Source organism: Nyctibius grandis, chromosome 1 (assembly GCF_013368605.1).
Source record: "Nyctibius grandis isolate bNycGra1 chromosome 1, bNycGra1.pri, whole genome shotgun sequence".
NCBI lineage: Eukaryota > Metazoa > Chordata > Aves > Nyctibiiformes > Nyctibiidae > Nyctibius > Nyctibius grandis.
This window is the reverse complement of record NC_090658.1, coordinates 119,216,493-119,236,066: the sequence shown is the minus strand read 5'-3', so window position 1 is coordinate 119,236,066 and position 19,574 is coordinate 119,216,493. Positions and strand designations below refer to the sequence as shown.

Sequence of the window (19,574 nt, the reverse complement as noted above, 5' to 3'; positions counted from 1 at the left end):
GTGAAAAATGCTTAATTAGAAGAAAGATTTATGGTCCTATCAATTTTGAGTAAATTTGTTATGATGTTGTTTATAATTCTAGAGACATTGTTTCCCTACTTGTAATGCATAAAAATTAAGTTTTAGAAATGTAATTTAAGTTTTAATTAATATTTTAGAACACTAATTTCCGTTCCTTGAAGATGCAATTTATCCATATGAGAACATGTGAAATGTATTTTTTCTGGGAACATAAATTGTAGCATGTATGATTAATTAAATACTTTAAGATGCAAATGGAAATTATTTTCCATTAACTACACAAGTAAAACGGGTGAGACAAAGTGGAGAGAAGAGCAGTATAGCTTGAGTGAACATGACAGTTTCGCACGCGAGCCCTGGGTACTGCGGTATGTTGTGGCTAGCAGCAGTTGCTTCAGAGGAAGATAAGAGTGCTCTGGAGTGGATTCATGGGGGATAATTCACTTTCTGTAACAGGTCTTTTGTAATGAAGGTATAAGTGGAGAATGGTTTAAACATTGCATATTCATTGCATATGCAATTTCAGTTTCAGAAAAATTAAGAGCTCATTAGTGGTGTATTATTGGTTCTATTATTACGTTGCGAAGAAATTGGTGGATGAACTGTGATTCAGCCTGGGGTGTCTCTTGCTAAATTCTTGGCATTGGTACACCATACAGCATTGAGCGCAAAACATGCTGAAATTTCGTAGAAGGATTTTTTTTTTTAACCGCTTTATGTGATTTGCTGTGTGGTGTTGTTCTATGGTTTATAGGATAGTAAAATCCAGAAAATCAAAGTCCCTGCTCTATGTACTTCATCATTTTTCCTTATTCTATTGTTTACTCAATCTAAGTAAACAATTCCAGTCATGTTACCTCATCCACAGTGTTTTCTATCTCTAACTATTCTCCCCCGTATCTCCGAGCCCACTGTGATATGCAGTGTACCACCTGAAAGGAGGTAATTGGAGAAGTGAATGTGATGTCCTTGTGGAAATTAACTGTCTGTGCTTATGCATCCCAACACCTTGATTGCTCTCTTGACTTCAGCTGTACATTAACCAGAGGTCTCTGAATTTCAGTCAATCAGGCTCAGGTACCTGTTTTGACTAATTTAGGCTAATTTAGCGTACTTTAAAATGTGATGACTTTACTATTGTTACGTTTTATTTGCCATCATATGGTCATTTACTTACCGTAGACTTTTTTTTCAAGTCAGTTGGAGGTTTCTTTCTACAGTGTCCTTGATGAATATAAGCCAGCTCATCTGTGTGAATTATTATCTGTTCAATGCTTGCAGTCCTTCAAAAACATCATTTAATTTATATAAGCAAAGAAGCAGTCATAAAATAATGAGCAATTCTACTTTTTACCTTTACTATTTGATCATAAACTGTTTTTTTTGTTTGTGGTTTTTTGTTTTGTTCCTGTTAGCAAATCAAGTGCTTCAGTGGTTTCTAGTCAGGAACGTTGTTAAAAGCCTTTTGAAAATATAAGTAAATCGTAAAACTTGTAGGCATTGTAGGCATTATTTTGTTAATATCATAAATGAGTATTTTCTGTTAATAACTGTGACATTCAGTTGATACCATGCTTTTTTTCAAACAGTCTTATTCCATCAACCATCTTGCTAGCTGACAGTTTTTATTTGGAGGTCTGTAAATTATGTATCATCTGAGGAGCCCCTTTCAGGTGTTCTTAAAATAGTTCTTACTTCAGAGTAATTTCTGATAGTTCCATGTTGATTAAGAGAGTGAGGGGGTTTTCCCATGTTGTTGCTGTTATTACATAGGGACTCAGCTACGACGACTGTGACTGCTAGAACTTTCACTACATCAAATCAAAAAGAAAACCACCAATTCCAGTGCTTACCACTAACGCCATTTAGTATGACAGTTGCGTCATGCTGCCTACCTTCTGATTTTTTTTTTTTATGGCTGCAACAGAGTTGCTCATTTATTTCAGTTTTTACAGCTTAAATAATTTCGTGGTATACATCCACTTGGTACTTTAAGTGCCCCTGGTCTAGGTTATAAATATGGATAAACAATGGAGGAATTTTGCCTTAAAAATGTAAGTCTTTCTTTTTTTTTTTAAACTGAAAATAGTAGTACTGAAATATTATTTAAAATTGGACGCAACTTCAACAACCTGCTGTTCCTAAAAGAGAGTATCTTAGTTTATTGTGGGTTGTTCTTTCTAAAAATCCATCTTTTACTTGGTCAGTTTAGCCTATCTGCAGGATGACATTTTGGAAAGATGAATTATAACAAGTTTTCATTTACATGAAAACAGCTTTTAAAATTGTTTTTCCTCTATTAGCAAGAATTGCAGACTTTGATTATCAAGACAGGAGTTATGCATACAGCTGAATACTGGGAGCTTGGGCATGTACTGCTGCCTGATGGTAGTGATGATCAGAAAAGGTAAATTGAAGAGCCACTTGCATAAGGTGTGGAGGGAAATGGCTGACGCTAATTTAACAGCTTAAAGTTAAAAGTGATATTTAAGGATTAAAGTTTTGTAATTTCTAGGCTGCGTCTTCCAACACTGTTCTAAATATAGAGTATCTATATTAGACATAGATTATGAAATGTGAAACAGTGATTAGTAGCTGCCGCGTACAAGTGAAACGAGTTAACGTGTTTTTAAGTCCCTCATGTTGCACAGATGTTAGTTTTAGCCATGATTTACATAGATCCAAATTTTTACCTATTAACTGACACCTAGTCAACATACGTTTTAAATTACATATATGTTAATCCTGTCTCTTTCAGTTCTAGCTAGCTGGAAATACAAATCTTTCAAATGCATAATTTTTTCTTTATTTGCCCTTATCTCTCTATCAATATCTATGTACAGTCTTCAGAGGTTTTCTCTGTGCTGAAATATATTTGCAGATTAGGACATAGTCTCCTGCAGAATACAAATGAGAGGATTTTATTTCTGCATGAGTTATGCATTTTTGTACATTAGGCAACACATTTGTGTTTATTGAATCTGTATGCATTTCTTAGTGTTAGTGAGTGCATATCAAGCAGATAAGGAATTAAACAATATATAAATATGTTCAGAAGAAGAAAGTTCTTCTGCAAGAATGGCAACTCAACATGTGGCCGAGCCTTTCTTTATCAGTAGGCTTCTGCTTGATTTGTTTTTAAACTTGAATCCCATAACTTGCTTATCCTGTTCACTGGCTTCTGTTTGAGCAGGATTTGACCTGTGAGATTATGTACATCCCTTTAGTATCTGCGTGCAGCAGGCTTTCATATGTGGTTAGCACTCATAGTCATAATAATTTTTAATATGTGAAGTCCAGCTTTGGGGAAAGTGCAAGAAAGCCTCACCTCAGAGTTCTCCCTCCTTTGGGGTAGAAGGTAGAGGTTGTGAACACTTGAGTTTGTCATGCAAAACCCTTGACTTCAAGTTTTAATTTTGTATTGATTGCTCTAAGATTGTTGTTTCAATAGCAGACACTTCCTTCTGGTCTGTCAGGCAGTGGCTGTTTTTTTCCAAAGTCTAGGTCATAGCAGCCCACGTTATCTTTGTGAGTTCAGAACTTGGACTGTGCTCCACCAGGAACTCCTGTCTCCTTGATGGTCTTAAACTCAGATGGAGGGGAGATGTGAGATAGGCCTTTGCATCACTGTCTCAGGTTATATTCCCCCTAGTAATGGAAATCAACAGTACTTTGAATGTGGTGGGTTTTTTATTTTTTGTTGCTTTTGGTTTGTTGTTGTTTTTTTAAGTGGATATTCCTAAAATAAGCTGTTGCTTTTTATTAACTGGGATAATTCCATAACCATAGCTTCAAAAATGCTTCTTTTAAGCAAGGGAATTTAATCTGCAGCACTGGTCCAGGCTACAAGTCAGATCATGTTTTTCCTACAGTGTTTTTTCATAAAATAGAACTAAATTCTGTCATTATACAGGTGCATTTGTGAGCCCAGTAGAACAGTTTTTTAAAAGTTACCATCTCTCAGCTGTGACTTACTATCATGTAAGTTTCAATTTACCAAGATCCAAAATAGATCCACATGTGAACTTGAGCAAATGAAGAAAGTAAGATGAAAAAGTCTCATTTAAAACTGGCAGGTTCCTCTGCAACGAGGGGAATATATTTGGAATACATTTCTTAGAAGGTAAAACTCATCTGTGCTAAAGGAAAGATGGACTTCTCAAATGACATGTATTGACATAGAAATTTTTTTTATGGAACTTGTGCCCAGGAAATCTTTGAACTTGCCAGGTTTACAATTTAGTTGTAAGTATGTGCTCTTCAAATTGTATTTTTCTTATCCAACAGTGGTGTGAGTAAACTAACACTTTTATAATCTAAATCACAGCTTTCCATGGGTTTTCTTAAAAGTAAAAGTTCTTACCAGCTTTACAGAAAAGGCTTTCCAAAAACAGGAAGTAAGTGCAGTACTAAGACTGAATGCTTAGTAAGGAAGCAGATTACGTCTGTGCCTTGTCATAGTCGTTTGGCAGTATTCCTTGTTCTAGGAAATCTTTTTAATTTAATTCTAAAACATTGTGAGTATTTAAAGTATATAAAACCTAGTGCTGTATAAATGTGTTCTTTATATTTCTTAATTGCCTTTAACTCTGTACATGGCAATATAGTGCTAGGACATGAGAGTGAAAGGTACTATGTCACATTATTGTTTAAACGTCAAAATATCAATAAATACTGGGGAAAGAACTTTAAGGAGATACTAAGTTTGAGGTGAAGTCTGTAAAATATATCTTTGAGAAGCAACTTTCACTTGACCTCATTGACTCCTGTTCAGCTACCCTGTGAGAGTACGTTTCACATATGGAGAATGATGTTTCCCTGAGTCCCTGTGTTCCCTCAATTCCGCTTGGAAACTGCATGTAACAAAGTATTGTGGGTCCAGCGTGTTTTTGTAATGTAAATTTTAATTAGTGTGTGAGTGTATAATAATGTCAGTTCTGGTTCAGATCAAGGTCCAGTCGAGCCCAATATTCTGGCCAAAAAACAAACATGGAAGGAAGAATTGGAAAATGAAAAATATGTATTAAATTTACTCCAATATTGTCCTCATGTCTGGGTAGTCAGAGGAGTTTAGTTAGGACTAGGAACTGGCAACAACCCTGTGTGGACAAGCTGTAAATTCAAGTGTTAATCACGGCAAGTGTAGTCTTGATAAAGTCAAATGAGGAAGAGTTGCCTTTTGTGTGATAGGTGGGACTAATCTACCAGAAAGATGTTAAGCTTGTTTACTTGTTGACACCTTAAACTTGCTTGCTTAAGTCAAAAAACTAAGTCTATTGGGAAGCATTCTAGCTCAAACAGAAGTTACGTTTTTAGTGCAAAATTATTACATAAAATTGTACATAGAGGTATTTAGATTATCAATAACTGCCTCCTCCAGCACTAAAATCTGTTAAACTTTGGAAAATGAGACTATAAATATAGTGAGGAAAAAAAAGTCAGGAGAAAAAGTAGTAGTTCTCCACTTTTCCTCCTAGGGATCTCTGACTTCCAGTGTATGTCTCACAAAACAGGTGATTACTTCTGTCTGGCTGTATGTGAGGTCTCCTCCTAAATTGCCTTCAGTCAGGTATCTCAAACTGTCCATGCCCAAGCTTGCAGCTCTGCTCTCATGGTTACTCTTGACTTCCTTTTTTCATGTGTTCTCTTGCCCACACACTGGTAGACGGGGAGGCTGTCGTGTTGGTTTGTTCTTCCAAGCCTGTTACTACTCTCCCCAGCCTGACCCTGTTATATCTTCGAGGATTTCCCTCTCAATCACAACTTAAAAGATTTCTTTATAACGACACCCTGGTCTAGCAATAAGGGGATGCTGGTAGTATGTTGGGGAGTACAGCACTTGTGGTTTTGCCTTTAAAAAGGGTTTACTCTTGTTCTGGGATGTGAAGGTCTTGAATGAGTTGTTTCAATATGTGCTTGGGGTTTTGCTTTGTTTCACAAGTATATAATATGTCTAACATCAAGGTTGATAGGATGTCTAGCACCTTGAAACAGTTCGAAGAGAATGAAATAAATAATAGCCTTTAAAAGCTCCTGATATTATCTTTGCAGGGTCAGTAGCTATCTGATTTCAGGAACAGTTGTACACTTGCGCAGTTTGTTTTTACTGGTGATTTTTCACATTTGTGTTCATATTGTGAGTAATTAGCTTTAAAGGATCTGTTTAACTTAGTTTGTAATTTTATATGTCCTGTGTAACAAGCTTTTAGCTTTGCAGCCTTGTGCTGGAAATAGGTTTCAGTAACTTACATTTGTGCAGACTTCAGTAACCACACAGATAGCAGCAGAATAGGGAACAATGGACTACAGGTTGACCCACAAAATGGCAAGATTAATTTCTTCAGTGGCCCACCCTGTCTGGTCTGTTTGTGTAGGAAAGGCAGTATTTTCTTTGCTGATTTACCCAATTAGACTACAAACTCCTTAAGGCATGACTGTTGTATTTTTGTGCTGTGAACAGCACACCAAGATTGCAATTACAAAAATTCTATCAAATTGTTATCAATCCTTTTAGTCATTGTTTGTAAGCCGTGTTAAACCCTATCTGATGAGTGGAAGCAAGTTTTATCATCAGCATTCCCTATCTTGAATCTGAATAAAATCTTTCATGTCAGATCTGCCTATTATTTTAAAATGCAGCATAGATGAATCCTCTACCTCTAGAGCTTGGGGGCGAGAAGGAGATAAATAAAAGCATAGTGCATTTTACAAGGGAGTCCTGACAAATTGAAAATGTACTGTAGCAATAAGGGACTACTCAAATACCTGCTTAGTGTTTCTGTTTTCAGTGCCATATTAATTCAAATTTATGCTGCAGTGAGAAACATGTTTTGAAATATTTACACTTATAATCTGGTGGATGTAATAAAATGAATTTTATAATCAGGTAAATCAGTAGGCTTTTGGAAACAACAAATATCCCTGCCTTTAATATAGGAAGTTGGTTTTAAGCACGGATGTAGCTTTTCTTAATAAACAAGTGATTATAATGACGGAAAATTTTTTTTCTGATCTCAACATCTCGATTCTTTGGTTACAAACACCCTTATCAATTATTTCCTTAGAACATTAGTAGTGAACAAAATCTGTTGATGAAAACCATGGCTTTGCCATGCTCGCAGTGAGTAAAAATGTAATTTACAGAACACATTCATGGGGCAGAGGAAGGTGGATGTCTATCTGTGTTAGTTTTCCTGCTAACCAGTCTCTTATGTAAATAGGCAGTGTTTTGTATTTTATCTCAGCAGAAGGAGAGGGTGGGATTGGCTGGATCTTTTTATTGGCATTTCCATTTCTTAATCTCTCTATAGGTTATCAGCCAAGTTGGTCAGTGCCAGATTCTCAAATTATATAGCTTAAGCAATAAAGCATTTACTCTATAACTCTTATCATATGTCTCTGTCTTTTAGGATTAAGAGAACATTATATAGTGGATATCTATGCCTCAGGGACACAATTTAGATACAGCAACATTTCACTGTTGCTGTGAATACTGATTTTAAACTCCCTTCATGAGTGAGATAATGTACTGAACTAAACAACTGATGCTGCGGGCTGCCATGCCAAAGGTCTTCTTTATCAGTCATGTGTGATGTCCACAGCTTTATTTAACCTTATCATTCTTCAAGTGTATCATCTTATAGTTTTCATAAAATACTAGGTTTCTAAAAGCTACAGAACAAACTTTTGATGGAACTTTTAATATTTGGACTCCTTGATGTGTGTCAGGTGTGATGAGTATCTATAAAGCAATAACAAATGTATGGAATAAGATGATGAGTCAAAACTTCGTGCATTGAAAGTGGATAAAGCACATTGAGCGGTTTCAACATTTTGGGCAGCTAATAGGATCTAATCTGTGAGGGAAGAGAACGATATTAAACTTTGAAAGATTTTTATCATCAGCAGAACAGTTTGGGGTTTTATTTGAGGAGGTATTGTAAGTGCATTAACTTTTTATTTCAGCACTGGATATAAAGAATATGCCTTCCAAGTTTGCTCAGGATGGCTGAAGTCAGATAAAGGGTATGTTTGTGCTCAGATGATCAACTGTTGAAGAGATTACAGGTATCTCAACCAACTGCCAGAATCATCTTATCATTTATACTTCTGCAGTAAAAGCACCCGTACCACATGTTTTTTATATAAAACTAAATGTTTTAAAAAGCTTGTAGGAATCTCATCTGATGTAACTTCCTACTAGCAAAATGATGTCAGAACTGAGATATTTTGGCCAATTGTTTGATAAATAGGTGGACTCCAGCAATAAATTTTTCAGCAGTATTTTAGTTTTCTTAAGATTTGCAAGTTACAGCAAGTTCATGACTGTCCCTGTAAGAGAATGGGTGACTGAATATATGCTGTGTCAAGTCTCTGCTACTGATAAGCAGACCATAACAACTTGAGAAAAAATAGCTGTTTTGATGGCTAAAATAGTATAATTCAATGAGGTGTGTTGTGTAGCCATACTCAAAGACACACAAAGTAATATATCCCAGATAAAAAGAAAATCTGATTTATGTCTTCTGGCATGCCATGGGTGCTACAGGCTGTAGCTGCAGTCTGCACTCCCATTCAGAAATGTGGTTAGTTTTCTGTCTTGGTTAATATTTGACAAAGGTGGACTGATTTTTGCCTTTATTAAGCGGAGATAATATGGGGTGAGTCAGAACTTCTTTATGGGCCATCCTAACCACTGCTACCTAGTAACAGGAGAAACTGGGAAAAGATGTAAAAGCAAAGCGCTCAGGAGAACATACTATTAAGAGGTGTTTGCGCTGGTTCAGAGAGCTGGTAGTACATAATGCAGTTTTAAGCAACACTCGGTGCTGTTTGTGTAGCTTGTATTTTACTTTGTTAATTTCCTATAGATTTTTTTTTAAGAAACATTAGCATATGCAGATGTTTTCATATTCTTGATTTTTAAACATATGTAGTCCCTCATTGATAATAAAATTGTGTATTTTAACAGTTTAACAGAAGGTTTGGTTTTACTTAATCTGTATTTCTTTTTATAATCTATCATGAGTATAATTTCTAAAATTAATTCCCCTAATTGACTTTCCCATTGTGGTAAATATTTGTGCAGCCTTTTATTTTAATGAAAAACATGAAGCCAGCTGTGTTCTAGTGCCAAAAAGAAAACACAAAACTAGGGAAAATCAAGACAGAATGAGCAAATCTGTTGTTAAAACTGAAAGTCCTTGCTTTCCTTTTCCTTGCTTTTGTTTTTTTCTTTTTTTTTTCATATTCCTTTGGGATCACCTGAAGTTCAAGCATACTCCTTACTGCCTTTCTATAGGCCTCAGTATTCTGTTTAGTGACAGATTCTTCTTCACAGGCACTTGTGCCATCAGGTCTCTGAGCAGTTCATGCCAGGTTATCTCTTCATAGCCTTTGAGTATTTTAGAAAGATGTTTTGGGGTTTTGTTTAAAAAAAAAAAAAAAAGGGAGGGAAAGCTGGGTTATAGTATACGTTATCATGGTTTAAAGATGAATGGAAATGCATATGGTAGAAGATGGTTGAAATGCAGTGCCATGTTGCGTTACAGTGTTCAGAGTCCTCTGAATAGATCATGCAGAGTCGCTACAAAGAGAGTGTTCAGTTAAAAAAGGAATTTTTAATCTTTTTGCTGTTATTACAACAAAACAACAGGCTTAACTAACCATGGTAACTTCATCCCAGCTAGCTTTCACCTCCGTTAAGGTGAAATTTCTACCTTTTAACACAGAACGTGCTCTATTTCTGCTGTGTGAGGTGGCTGTTTCCTCACCGTGCTGTCCCTCAGCCTTGCAAAGAGGAGACAATACAGAGGAAAACCTGTGGGGGGTCAGGGTGTGTGTATATACACACACACACACTCAAAACTCATTCCAATGTGCTTCTTCAAGGTATTGCTTCTTGTAGCAAGGAACTATCACTTTGTTTTTGTGGTTTGACTGTAACTTTCTGGAGAATTATAAGGAAAGAATTAGAGACAGGGCAAAGTATCTTGTCATTCAAACTACAAAGGAGTGCAGGAGCTATGTACAGCAAGTGTCTTGATTTACTTCATAGCAGAAAATATCACTACTATACTGCTGTTTAAATTAAAATAGCCTATTTGTTTTGTAGCAATAGCAATACCTTGAAATTAAGATTTTAAATGCTTTATTGTTGTCTGTGTTTCTGGTACATGGTGTGGATCTTCTGCTCATTAGGATTTTTCTAGGGATGCTAGTGGGCAAATGGGGCATAGATTTCAATCGTCTTGATTGTGTAAACCCATATACACACAAGTTAAATACAGCTGCTTCTCAGAAGGTACAATTTTAGACATGGTGCAATCTTATTTAAACCAGTGGGACTACTTATCAATGTGTAATGTGAAGTGTGGACACAATCTTTGCAGAATCAGCGTGTATTTGATGATGTTTTCAACTCAGGAATACTTTTGAAAAATATTCCTGATATCGTTGACTGTGTGACCATGGTCACACACAGTTAGGCGTTCTCAGTGTTAAAGCATGGGTTTACTTCTGAATCTCGGCTTTTGTTTTTTTTTTAAAAAAAGTTATTTTAACAACCATGTTGTCATAAGAGTGAAATAATGCTTAAAACATACTTGAAATGCAGATGTATGTGGAGTGTAGGGACGACTGATAGATACAGCAGAAGCATAAGATCTAGGACTTAAATATGGAGGGGTGGGGAATTTAAGGTAGGCTAACACTAGTAATTTTTTTTTAAAGTAATCATACTTGTCACCTACCCATCAATACTTAGGTATTTTCCATTTGTTGCTCCTTCATTAACCTTCCGTTTCCTCTATCCTTAGTGCTGCAATTTTAGATCACCACATGCACTCTTAAAGGTATGCATTCTTATACACTGTGTTACTACTTTCTAATCTCACCTGTTTCTTAGTAAATGGAAGTGGCATGCATTTAAAATGCCATATAAAAATTGAATTTTCAATAGTTTTCTTAAAACCCATAAATAACACTGTAGAAAGTTCACTTTATTACTGTTAGTGGGAAATGTAGGTGACTTGAAAAAAGGCCATTGTAGAAAGAAATGTTGCAGAAATGCACACCATGTTTAAGAATAGAAAGTTAATTCTTCTGATTTACTTTGATCATATTAATATGTGCTTTGTTCTGAGCAATCATCTTGCAAGGATCCAGCTGTCCAAAACACATTATAATGTTAGATTAATTAACCTCATAAAAAAATGTAAACCAGAGTCTGTAAAGACACATTATTAGGCAGAATTGTTGGAATTCAGTTCATGTTGAATAGGCTGTCTGATCTACTCTTATATACTTTCTGCTACTAATGGCTCAATTTCTGTGACAGCTTTTCTCGTCTATTAATATTATCTGTGCCATTTCTTGCCATTTTTACAGTTATCATTAGAGTGATCTGAACATTTAGTCTGTGTTTTGAAGTAACATGCTATTTGTGCAGACATACTAAAATGTACTCAATGGACCATCCAGAATGCTGCTTCCTTGCTTTAAATATTTAAAGAGCTAGTTGTCTGAAAAAGGAGTTTGGGGACAGATGAAGCAATGTGAGAACTTCTAGATAGTACGTAATTTGTTAAATTGCTAAATATTTTTGATCCTTAGAGGTTAGCATGTCTTATGTCCCTTTTACCCTTTCCTGTTCTTCTCTCTTCTCTTTTCAGCCTTGTGATATAAATATTGAACATTATAATATTTTATATTAACAAGTATAGACAGAATTTAGAGGTATTACAAGTGGGTAACTGATGTCTGCTATGGGACATTTGCAGTATAGAAAAGTATTTTATACAGACAGATCTCAAAAACATTTTTTCACTATCTAAAATGTTTTCGTGTACGGTGCTTTCAGATGTACCCTGGAGACAGAAGTGAACAGTTTTTCAACACTGAATATTTTAAAGTCACAAATTATGTAGGCAACTCAATAAATGCATCAATAATCTTTGTTTTCCAACCTCTTGAAAAATTTGCCCTTGATGTATCAGAGTCGCTTTGAAAAGATGGGAATGTGATCTTTAATCTTTTAGAGTAGCTGTAGAACTAAGGAAAACTTTGTCCATGTTTGATGTCTTAGAACTACTTGGGCTGAAACAGAAAAGTTAATAGTTAATGCTGCGTATCTTCAGTGGAATTATAAAATGAACCTGAAGTGTTTGATATCCTGAACCTTTGTGAACTTTGGAAGAAAAATTCAGTGTTAGAATGTGTTAATGCAGAGGAAGCTACTGTGTAATTGTAACAAATTATTTTTAAACTCCAAGAACTTTTGTATGTCAGGCAGACAGCGAATAGCTATTGCATTTCTGAAAGCCCTCCTAGTGTGATAGCCAAACTTTTAAACAGAAACTTCTTCTCATTTGGTAGCAAGTTGGTTCTCATTTATAGCAGCCTTCCTCCAACAGTCAGACCTTTTACCTTGTGCTTTTTTACCATGCAAACTGCAAGCAGTAATTATCTGTAAAAGAACCTGTCATCAACTGAAGTGAATTCAAGTTCTGGCAGAAGCTGCAGGTTTTAAACTTAGATGAACACTTTTCCTGAGATAGAGTCGTCTGGTGGCTGGCTGATGGGGTGTGGGTTTTTATTTTTCTTAGGTTCAAACACCTATACAGAGAAATATTACAGTACTTGTCAGCAAATGTTCTTCACATTGTTTAATGGGTAAATTAATTTAGAATAATCTTTCAGGGCTCTTTCCTATGGGAGAAAAGATTAGGTTCTGTAAATTCAGGTAAGACTACTGAATTTTCATAGGTGAGTAAGTTACATATATAAGGGAAGCACTAGACATACCTATTCTTTAAAAATACATATATGTGTGTGTATATATGTCTATATGTTGAGAAAAGGAAATTTAAGGAATTTTTGATTGTTTGAAGAACACAGAGATAAGGTCCTCTGAAATACTCAATGAAGGTACTTGTGTGGGGTTACGTTGTTTTAGGAACGTACACCTAAGTCATTCCCCATCATCTGTGTGCTCTCCCGTTTTATTTGCATGTAATTGAAAACGAGAGGTAAGAAAATGGGTTTCTGGGAAAATTGCATTCACTGTGTTCCTGCATTGTTTTACAACAGTGATGTCCTTCACAGATAGTTTGTTGATTGCTTTTAAATCATTGCTTTCTTAAAAAAAAAAAAAAAAAAATCTGTTGTGGGGTTTTTTTCCAGGTAGAGGTAACAGATATTGAAAATGAAGAAAAAAGGTATGATCTCTTCCTGGGACTTCTGGAGTCTAGTCACAGTCCATCTGAGTTTCAGCACTTGGTTTTACTACTTCAAGCTTGGCCACCGATGGACATGAGCAACAGGTGAGCATTTCTTCAATCGTGTAACAAAAGAGTTTGAAGTCTTCTTGCTTGATGATATCATGTAGTTTTCAATCAATTAATTCAAAGATGGCTAAGAGGAGCATGACCTTTGGAAAGGGTCATACTGGGAAAAATAAATGGCTTATTTAAAGCAGAACTGAATCAATTAGTTTCATGTAAAAACTGTTTTATACCTATGTAGTATGTATCATGGAGGAGGCAGAAAAACATTTTGTTGCCTGAACTGTTGCACAGAGGGGTTTTTTATCTGCTTAAATATAAAGTTATTTATTTTGCTTTTATTTTTGTCAGTATGTACAAAATCCGTAAAAAGGAATAGAAAGTTCTGTTTTTTCCATTCAAAGTTATACTTTGCAGGAAAACCTTTGAAAGTTACTGTTCAGATGGCTGTGGCAGAAAGTCTGCAGGAGGTCTGTGACGGTAATGGTACCAAGCAATGATGCTTCTCTTTTGTAGATCCACTGCCTATTATTTCTGTCTCTGAATAAAGTATCCAAAAGTAAAGAATACATACTAGGGAAGACATATCCTAGCCCAACAATTTAAAATGAAAATAATTACTTAAAACTTCATCATTGCACCCATCAGAATGGGCGTTTATTGAAAGTGTTAATTTGGAAGAGCTTGACTACATTACTTTTTACCATTTCTTTGGGTTTTGTCCATGACTTTCTGAACACATCTAAAGGTAAAAATTTTAGCTGTTCTATTCTATAACTGGTGATCACTTCTAAGATATAAAGTTTCATATAATCTTATGAGGCAAAAGTCACGTATCTTTCAAGGAGAGCAATAATATTAATAAATTTTTGGCTAGCGAGCACAATGTGCCATGTTTTATCTGATGGTAGTTAGGTTAGAAACATTAAATGATGCTTACATTGGATTACTTTGGGGTATTGATTACAACCTGTTTTAATTCAGGGACTACACTCCCCAAAGTGTTTATGTGCATTGATTTGTCAGAAAAGTTAAGGCTTATCTTTTTATGAAAAGTAACTCTTTGGTGTACGTGTAGAGACTGGTCCATTAGCAGGTAATCTGTAAGGTTATTCACCTTCAAGCCTGCAGTTTGTTTGCAATTTCTGGATGAGCATTGACCTAAATTCTTTATGACAGTTTTATGAGCCAAAAATTGTCTTCAGTGCATTAAGAAGTACAAGGACTGCTGTGTGATCTATCACAAATTCATATTCCAACTTTCCTTTTTAGTTTTGTTTTAATTGTAGTTGAAAATTGGATGTCTCACACTGTGTGGGAACTGCATTAAACTCTGTTTAATATATTGTTTAGATTAAAAAAAATAATAAAGTGTTAAACGTATGGAACAAAGGGTCAAGTGAAATACAGCTGCAGTTAGCAAAATCCTTTTTCCTTGGGTTGAACAGAAAGGCTAAAGATTTTGTGAAAGGAGAACCCTTCTTGTATATGACAGTTCTTGTCTACTGCTCTGTAAAAGAGGAGATTAAAAATTATTTGATTTTATCTCCCCCTTGGTGTTCTGTTCCTTCAGGCTGACTTCCTAAAGTGAAGAGAAAACAAAATAATGATTAAATGTGATTTGTAGTCACAACTAACAGTGGATTAAATTTCAGAGGTGGGACACCTCTTAGTTCCAAGATCTGTGAAGTCTGAAAATTTCCACAAAATACTTAGATCACCTGTATCATAACTCTTTTAGGGTCTAAAGTAGTTAGTATAGCTCCTAGGCATTTACATAGTTGCAATTTTGACATAAAGAAGTCGATTTGGCTAAGATAAGGGTCAAGGCAACAGGGTAAATTAATTCACAACCTTATATGTGATTCTGTGATTTTCATGTATTTAGCAATAGTTGAGGTCAGAAAGGATCTCTGGAGATGTCTACTCCAACCCCCCTGCTCAAAGCAGGGTCAGCTAGAGCAGGCTGCTCAAGGCCATTGCATTGTTGAGTTTTGAATATCTCTAAGATTGAAGACTCCCCAACTACAACAAAAAGGTTTCTCTTACGTTTTGGTAAAATGTTCTGTGTTTCTATTTGTGCCCATTTCCTCTTGTGCTATCGTCACTAAGAAGAGTCACACTCACTCATCTTTACTTTCCCCATCAGGTATTTATACAATTGATAAAATTCCCCCAAGCCTTCTTTTTTTGAGGCTGAACAGTCCCAACTTTCTCATCATTCTCAGCCTCTGCTCGTGGGACAGATACACCAATCTTTTCATCATCTTTGTGGCACTTTCCTGGACTCGCTTCAGTATGTCCACTTTTGTACTGGGGAGCCCAGAACTGGACTCTGCACTCCAGATGTCTTACCAGTGCTGAGTAGAGGGGAAGGATCACCTTCCTCAGCCTTCTGGCAACACTTTTCCTAATGCAGCCCAGGATGCTCTTGCCCTTCTTTGCTGTGAGGGTACATGACTTACTCATGGTCACCCTATTGTCCAGGCTCCTTTCCAGCTGGTTGGCTCTCTGCCTGTACTGATGGTTATTTCTTCCCAGGTAGAGAGTGGACTTTGGATATCCCTTTGCTGAGTTTCGTGTAGTTGGTCTCTGTCCATTCCTCCAGCCTCTTAAGGTACTGCTGAATGTCAGCCCAACCATCTGGTGTATCAGCCACTCTCTCCCAGTTTTGTATCATCTGCAGACTTCCTGAGAGCACACTCTGTCTGGTGGTCATCCTGGTCCTCAATGAAGATGTTAGGGTATTGACCTCAGTATAGACCCCTGGCATCCACCAGTGTTTACTGGTCTCCAACTGGACTTTGTGCCACTGATCACAATCATTTGAACTTGGCAGTTCAACCAGTTTTCAGTCTGCCTCACTGTCCACTTACCTAGCCCATACTTCATCAGTTTGACAGTGAGGATGTTCTGGGAGACAGTGTCGAAAGCATTGCTGAATGAATTGAAGGTATGTGATATCAGCCGTCATCTACCAAGCCAATCATTTCTTTACAGAAGGGTATCAGGTTTGAGGCACGATTTCCTCTTTCTGAGTCCATGCTGACTGTTCTCAGTCTACTCGTCCTTCATTTGCTTGGAAATGCTTCCAGAAGGATTTGCTTCATCTTCCCAGGAACTGAGGTGAGGATGACCAGCCTGTGTCTGGAGACTTTATGCTAAAAACAAACCACAAATGTCATCCTGTGATTAGATTGGTTATTTATTTATTTTTTTAATAATTTCTGTTATTACTCAAACTTCAGTGTCTCTCTTCACTGCTTTGACTTTGCCAGGAGGCTTTGGAAAGCCTTCAGGAGAAAATTGCCCTATTCTCTTTCACTAGTGATAGCCACCTATACTGGTTTCATGGAGAACCTCTGACTCTTATTATTCCCAAATGTGATCTACAGTGCAGATTCCCAACTAGTTTTCCAAAGTTCAGTGCTAAATTCATAGTCGTTATCTCCAGGGAAATATAGAGTTTCCAATTTTTCTTGAGTTTGCCTGAAACTCTGGACAACTAAAAAAAGAAAATAAATTTAATTAGTGAAGCAAGCAACTGTGTTCATAGTATAGGAAACAATTGGGTCTTTCTTGTAAGTTTTGGCTTTTTTTTGTTTTTTAAAGGGTAGTGGGCACAGGGCATGGTTACCACCATTGTTTCATTCTTCCGTTCTCTCTGCTAGCTTGAAGGGGGTGGGGAAAAACATCTAGTTTGTTCTATTCCCTGCCTTAGCAGTGTTTTAGAGAAGAGAATTGAGGCTGCATATTGAAAGAAATGACAAGAGAGGTAGTTCTCCTTCTGCCCCCTTCCCTCCTTTTTTCTCATGTCTATTCTCAGTAGGAATGTTGCATTTCTGCTTTCTTTTAGTATTTATTTATTTAATGAGAAAGTCAATGATGGTTCAGTTTTCCCCTTCCCTACTAAGAGTTGTCTCAATAGAAAAATATATCAAAGGGGGGCATTTTTCACTCCCTGGGGTCTTTCTGTGTTTATATTCCTATTGCTTTACTGTTATTATCGCTTTTGTTTCTGCTACTAACAATACTTGCAAGACTGATTAAGTACTTTATAAAACCTGTGTCAGCAGGAATACTCGTTGTAGCTTGAACATCCTTGCTAGCTCATTTCTAGTGCTTTTCAGAAAACATACATGATATTTTAATAGTAGACAGCACGATCATAGTTATGAGTCCTTTTTGTGAATTATCTTTTCCTCCACTTAGTTGTATTCACTCAGTCAATTAACGTTTTGGAGTTCTGGGGTTTTTTGGAGGTGCTTTGGTTTTTGTTCTGTTTTTAACAACTCTAAGGACAAATATTAAATATTTTCTGTAAGGACTTCACCTAAATTTAAATCTAAGCCATGTCATTGCACATTTTATACAAAACTAAAAAATGTGTATTTATTATTTTTGTCTACAGAAATAATGTATTTGGTGTACAGAAATGTTCTCAAACTGAATTTTGGCTTTTATCATTGGTGTGCTGTCATTAAAATGAACTTGAGTGAACTCAAAACGTCTGTCTTAACAGCTAACAGCGCTCCCGAAATGACGGTCTGTCCTTATTCCACACTCAAACCCATCACATCAACTATGATTGATTTTGAAAAGTCAGGTAAAGCTCTCTCTTTAGTATTCCCTGATAGGAGACAGGATTAATCATAGAATCATAGAAACATTGAATGGTTTGAGGTGGAAGGGACCTTAAAGATCATCTAGTTCCAACCCCCCCTGCCATGGGCAGGGACATCTTCCACTAGACCAGGTTGCTCAAAGCCTCATCCAATCTGGTCTTGAACACTGCCAGGGAGGGTGCATCCACAGCTTCTCTGGGAAACCTGTGTCAGCGTCTCACCAGCCTCACAGTCAAAAATTTCTTCCTAATATCTAATCTAAATCTACCCCCATTCAGTTTAAAACCATTACCCCTCATCCTATCACTCCATGCCCTTGTAAAAAGCCCCTCTCCCGCTTTCCTGTAGGCCCCCTTCAGGTACTAGAAGGCTACTAGAAGGTCTCCCTGGAGCCTTCCCTTCTCCAGGCTGAAGAGCCCCAACTCTCTGAGACTGTCTTCATAGGAGAGGTGCTCCAGCCCTCTGATCATCTTGGTGGCCCTCCTCTGGACTCGTTCCAACAGCTCCATGTCCTTCTTATGTTAGGGCCCCCAGAGCTGGACGCAGCACTCCAGATGAGGTCTCGCGAGAGCAGAGTAAAGGGGAAGAATCACTTCCCTCGACCTGCTGGCCACACTGCTTTTGATGCAGCCCAAGATACGGTTGGCCTTCTGGGCTGCAAGCACACACTGTCGGCTCATGTTGAGTTTCTCATCAACCATCACCCCCAAGTCCTTCTCCTCAGGGCTGCTCTCAATCCATTCTCTGCCCAGCCTGTGTTTGTTCTTGGGATTGCCCCGACCCACATGCAGGACCTTGCATTTGGCCTTGTTGAACTTCATGTGGTTCGCATGGGCCCACTTCTCAAGCCTGTCAAGCTCTTGAGACCTTGAGACCTATTTATTTCCTAAGTTCTTGCGCTCTATGTCTTGAGACCTATTTGTTTCATAAGATCTTGTCAAGTAGATAGATTTTTTTCAACTGCCTCTTGTGCTGGGAATAGTTTACAATTCTTTTTAATTATTTTGAATTTTATTAATTTAAATTATTTTGCTTTGTAAATCCTGGAATTATTCATGCCAGCCAGGAAGCAGAGGCTGTGCTGTAAGTAGGAGGCCCAGCAGCAATCAAAATAATCTTTGGTACTTCCTACCCTCTTTATCTGAACCTCCTTTCCTCTCTCTCCTGGTCATTATTGACAGTCGCTATCATATGCCCATCTCCACATCTTTGGGAAGGCTGCTGCAAGCGTACTCTGCTCTGCTCTGGGGTCGTCTTCTTTTCTTGCATTGCTCATTCTTCACTCTTCTGCCTCATACTCATACTTCCATCTTAATAGCATTCAATTATGCTTACCAGCCTAGATGTTTTTATATATATATATGTTCCTGAAACTGTGTTTCTGAAAAACGTACCTTGATGGCTGGGTTGGAGTAAGGAGCAGGAACTGTTTAGTAGTGAGGTTTTCAACAAAAAAATAAAAAAGCAAATTGTATTAAGAAATTCTTGAGCAAAGAGGAAAACTGAGAGGATTTAAGCCAATTGTTTAACTGTACGTACTAAGATTTTTGCTAAATCTTTACTTATTTGTTCCTCCTCTGCTTCAGAAAAGGGTCATTGGTGCTAACTGGTTGTTTATTGCCAGTGTAATGATACTCCCCAGTGC

General features: G+C 36.9%; 1 protein-coding gene across 1 annotated transcript in view; it reads left to right on the top strand.

Moving 5' to 3' along the window:
- NBAS (NBAS subunit of NRZ tethering complex) overlaps window positions 1-19,574 on the top strand; it is a 185,009-nt gene that overhangs the window by 143,284 nt on the left and 22,151 nt on the right. The window contains 1 exon segment of the mRNA XM_068424707.1: window positions 13,204-13,343. Coding sequence (XP_068280808.1) covers window positions 13,204-13,343 — 140 coding nt within the window.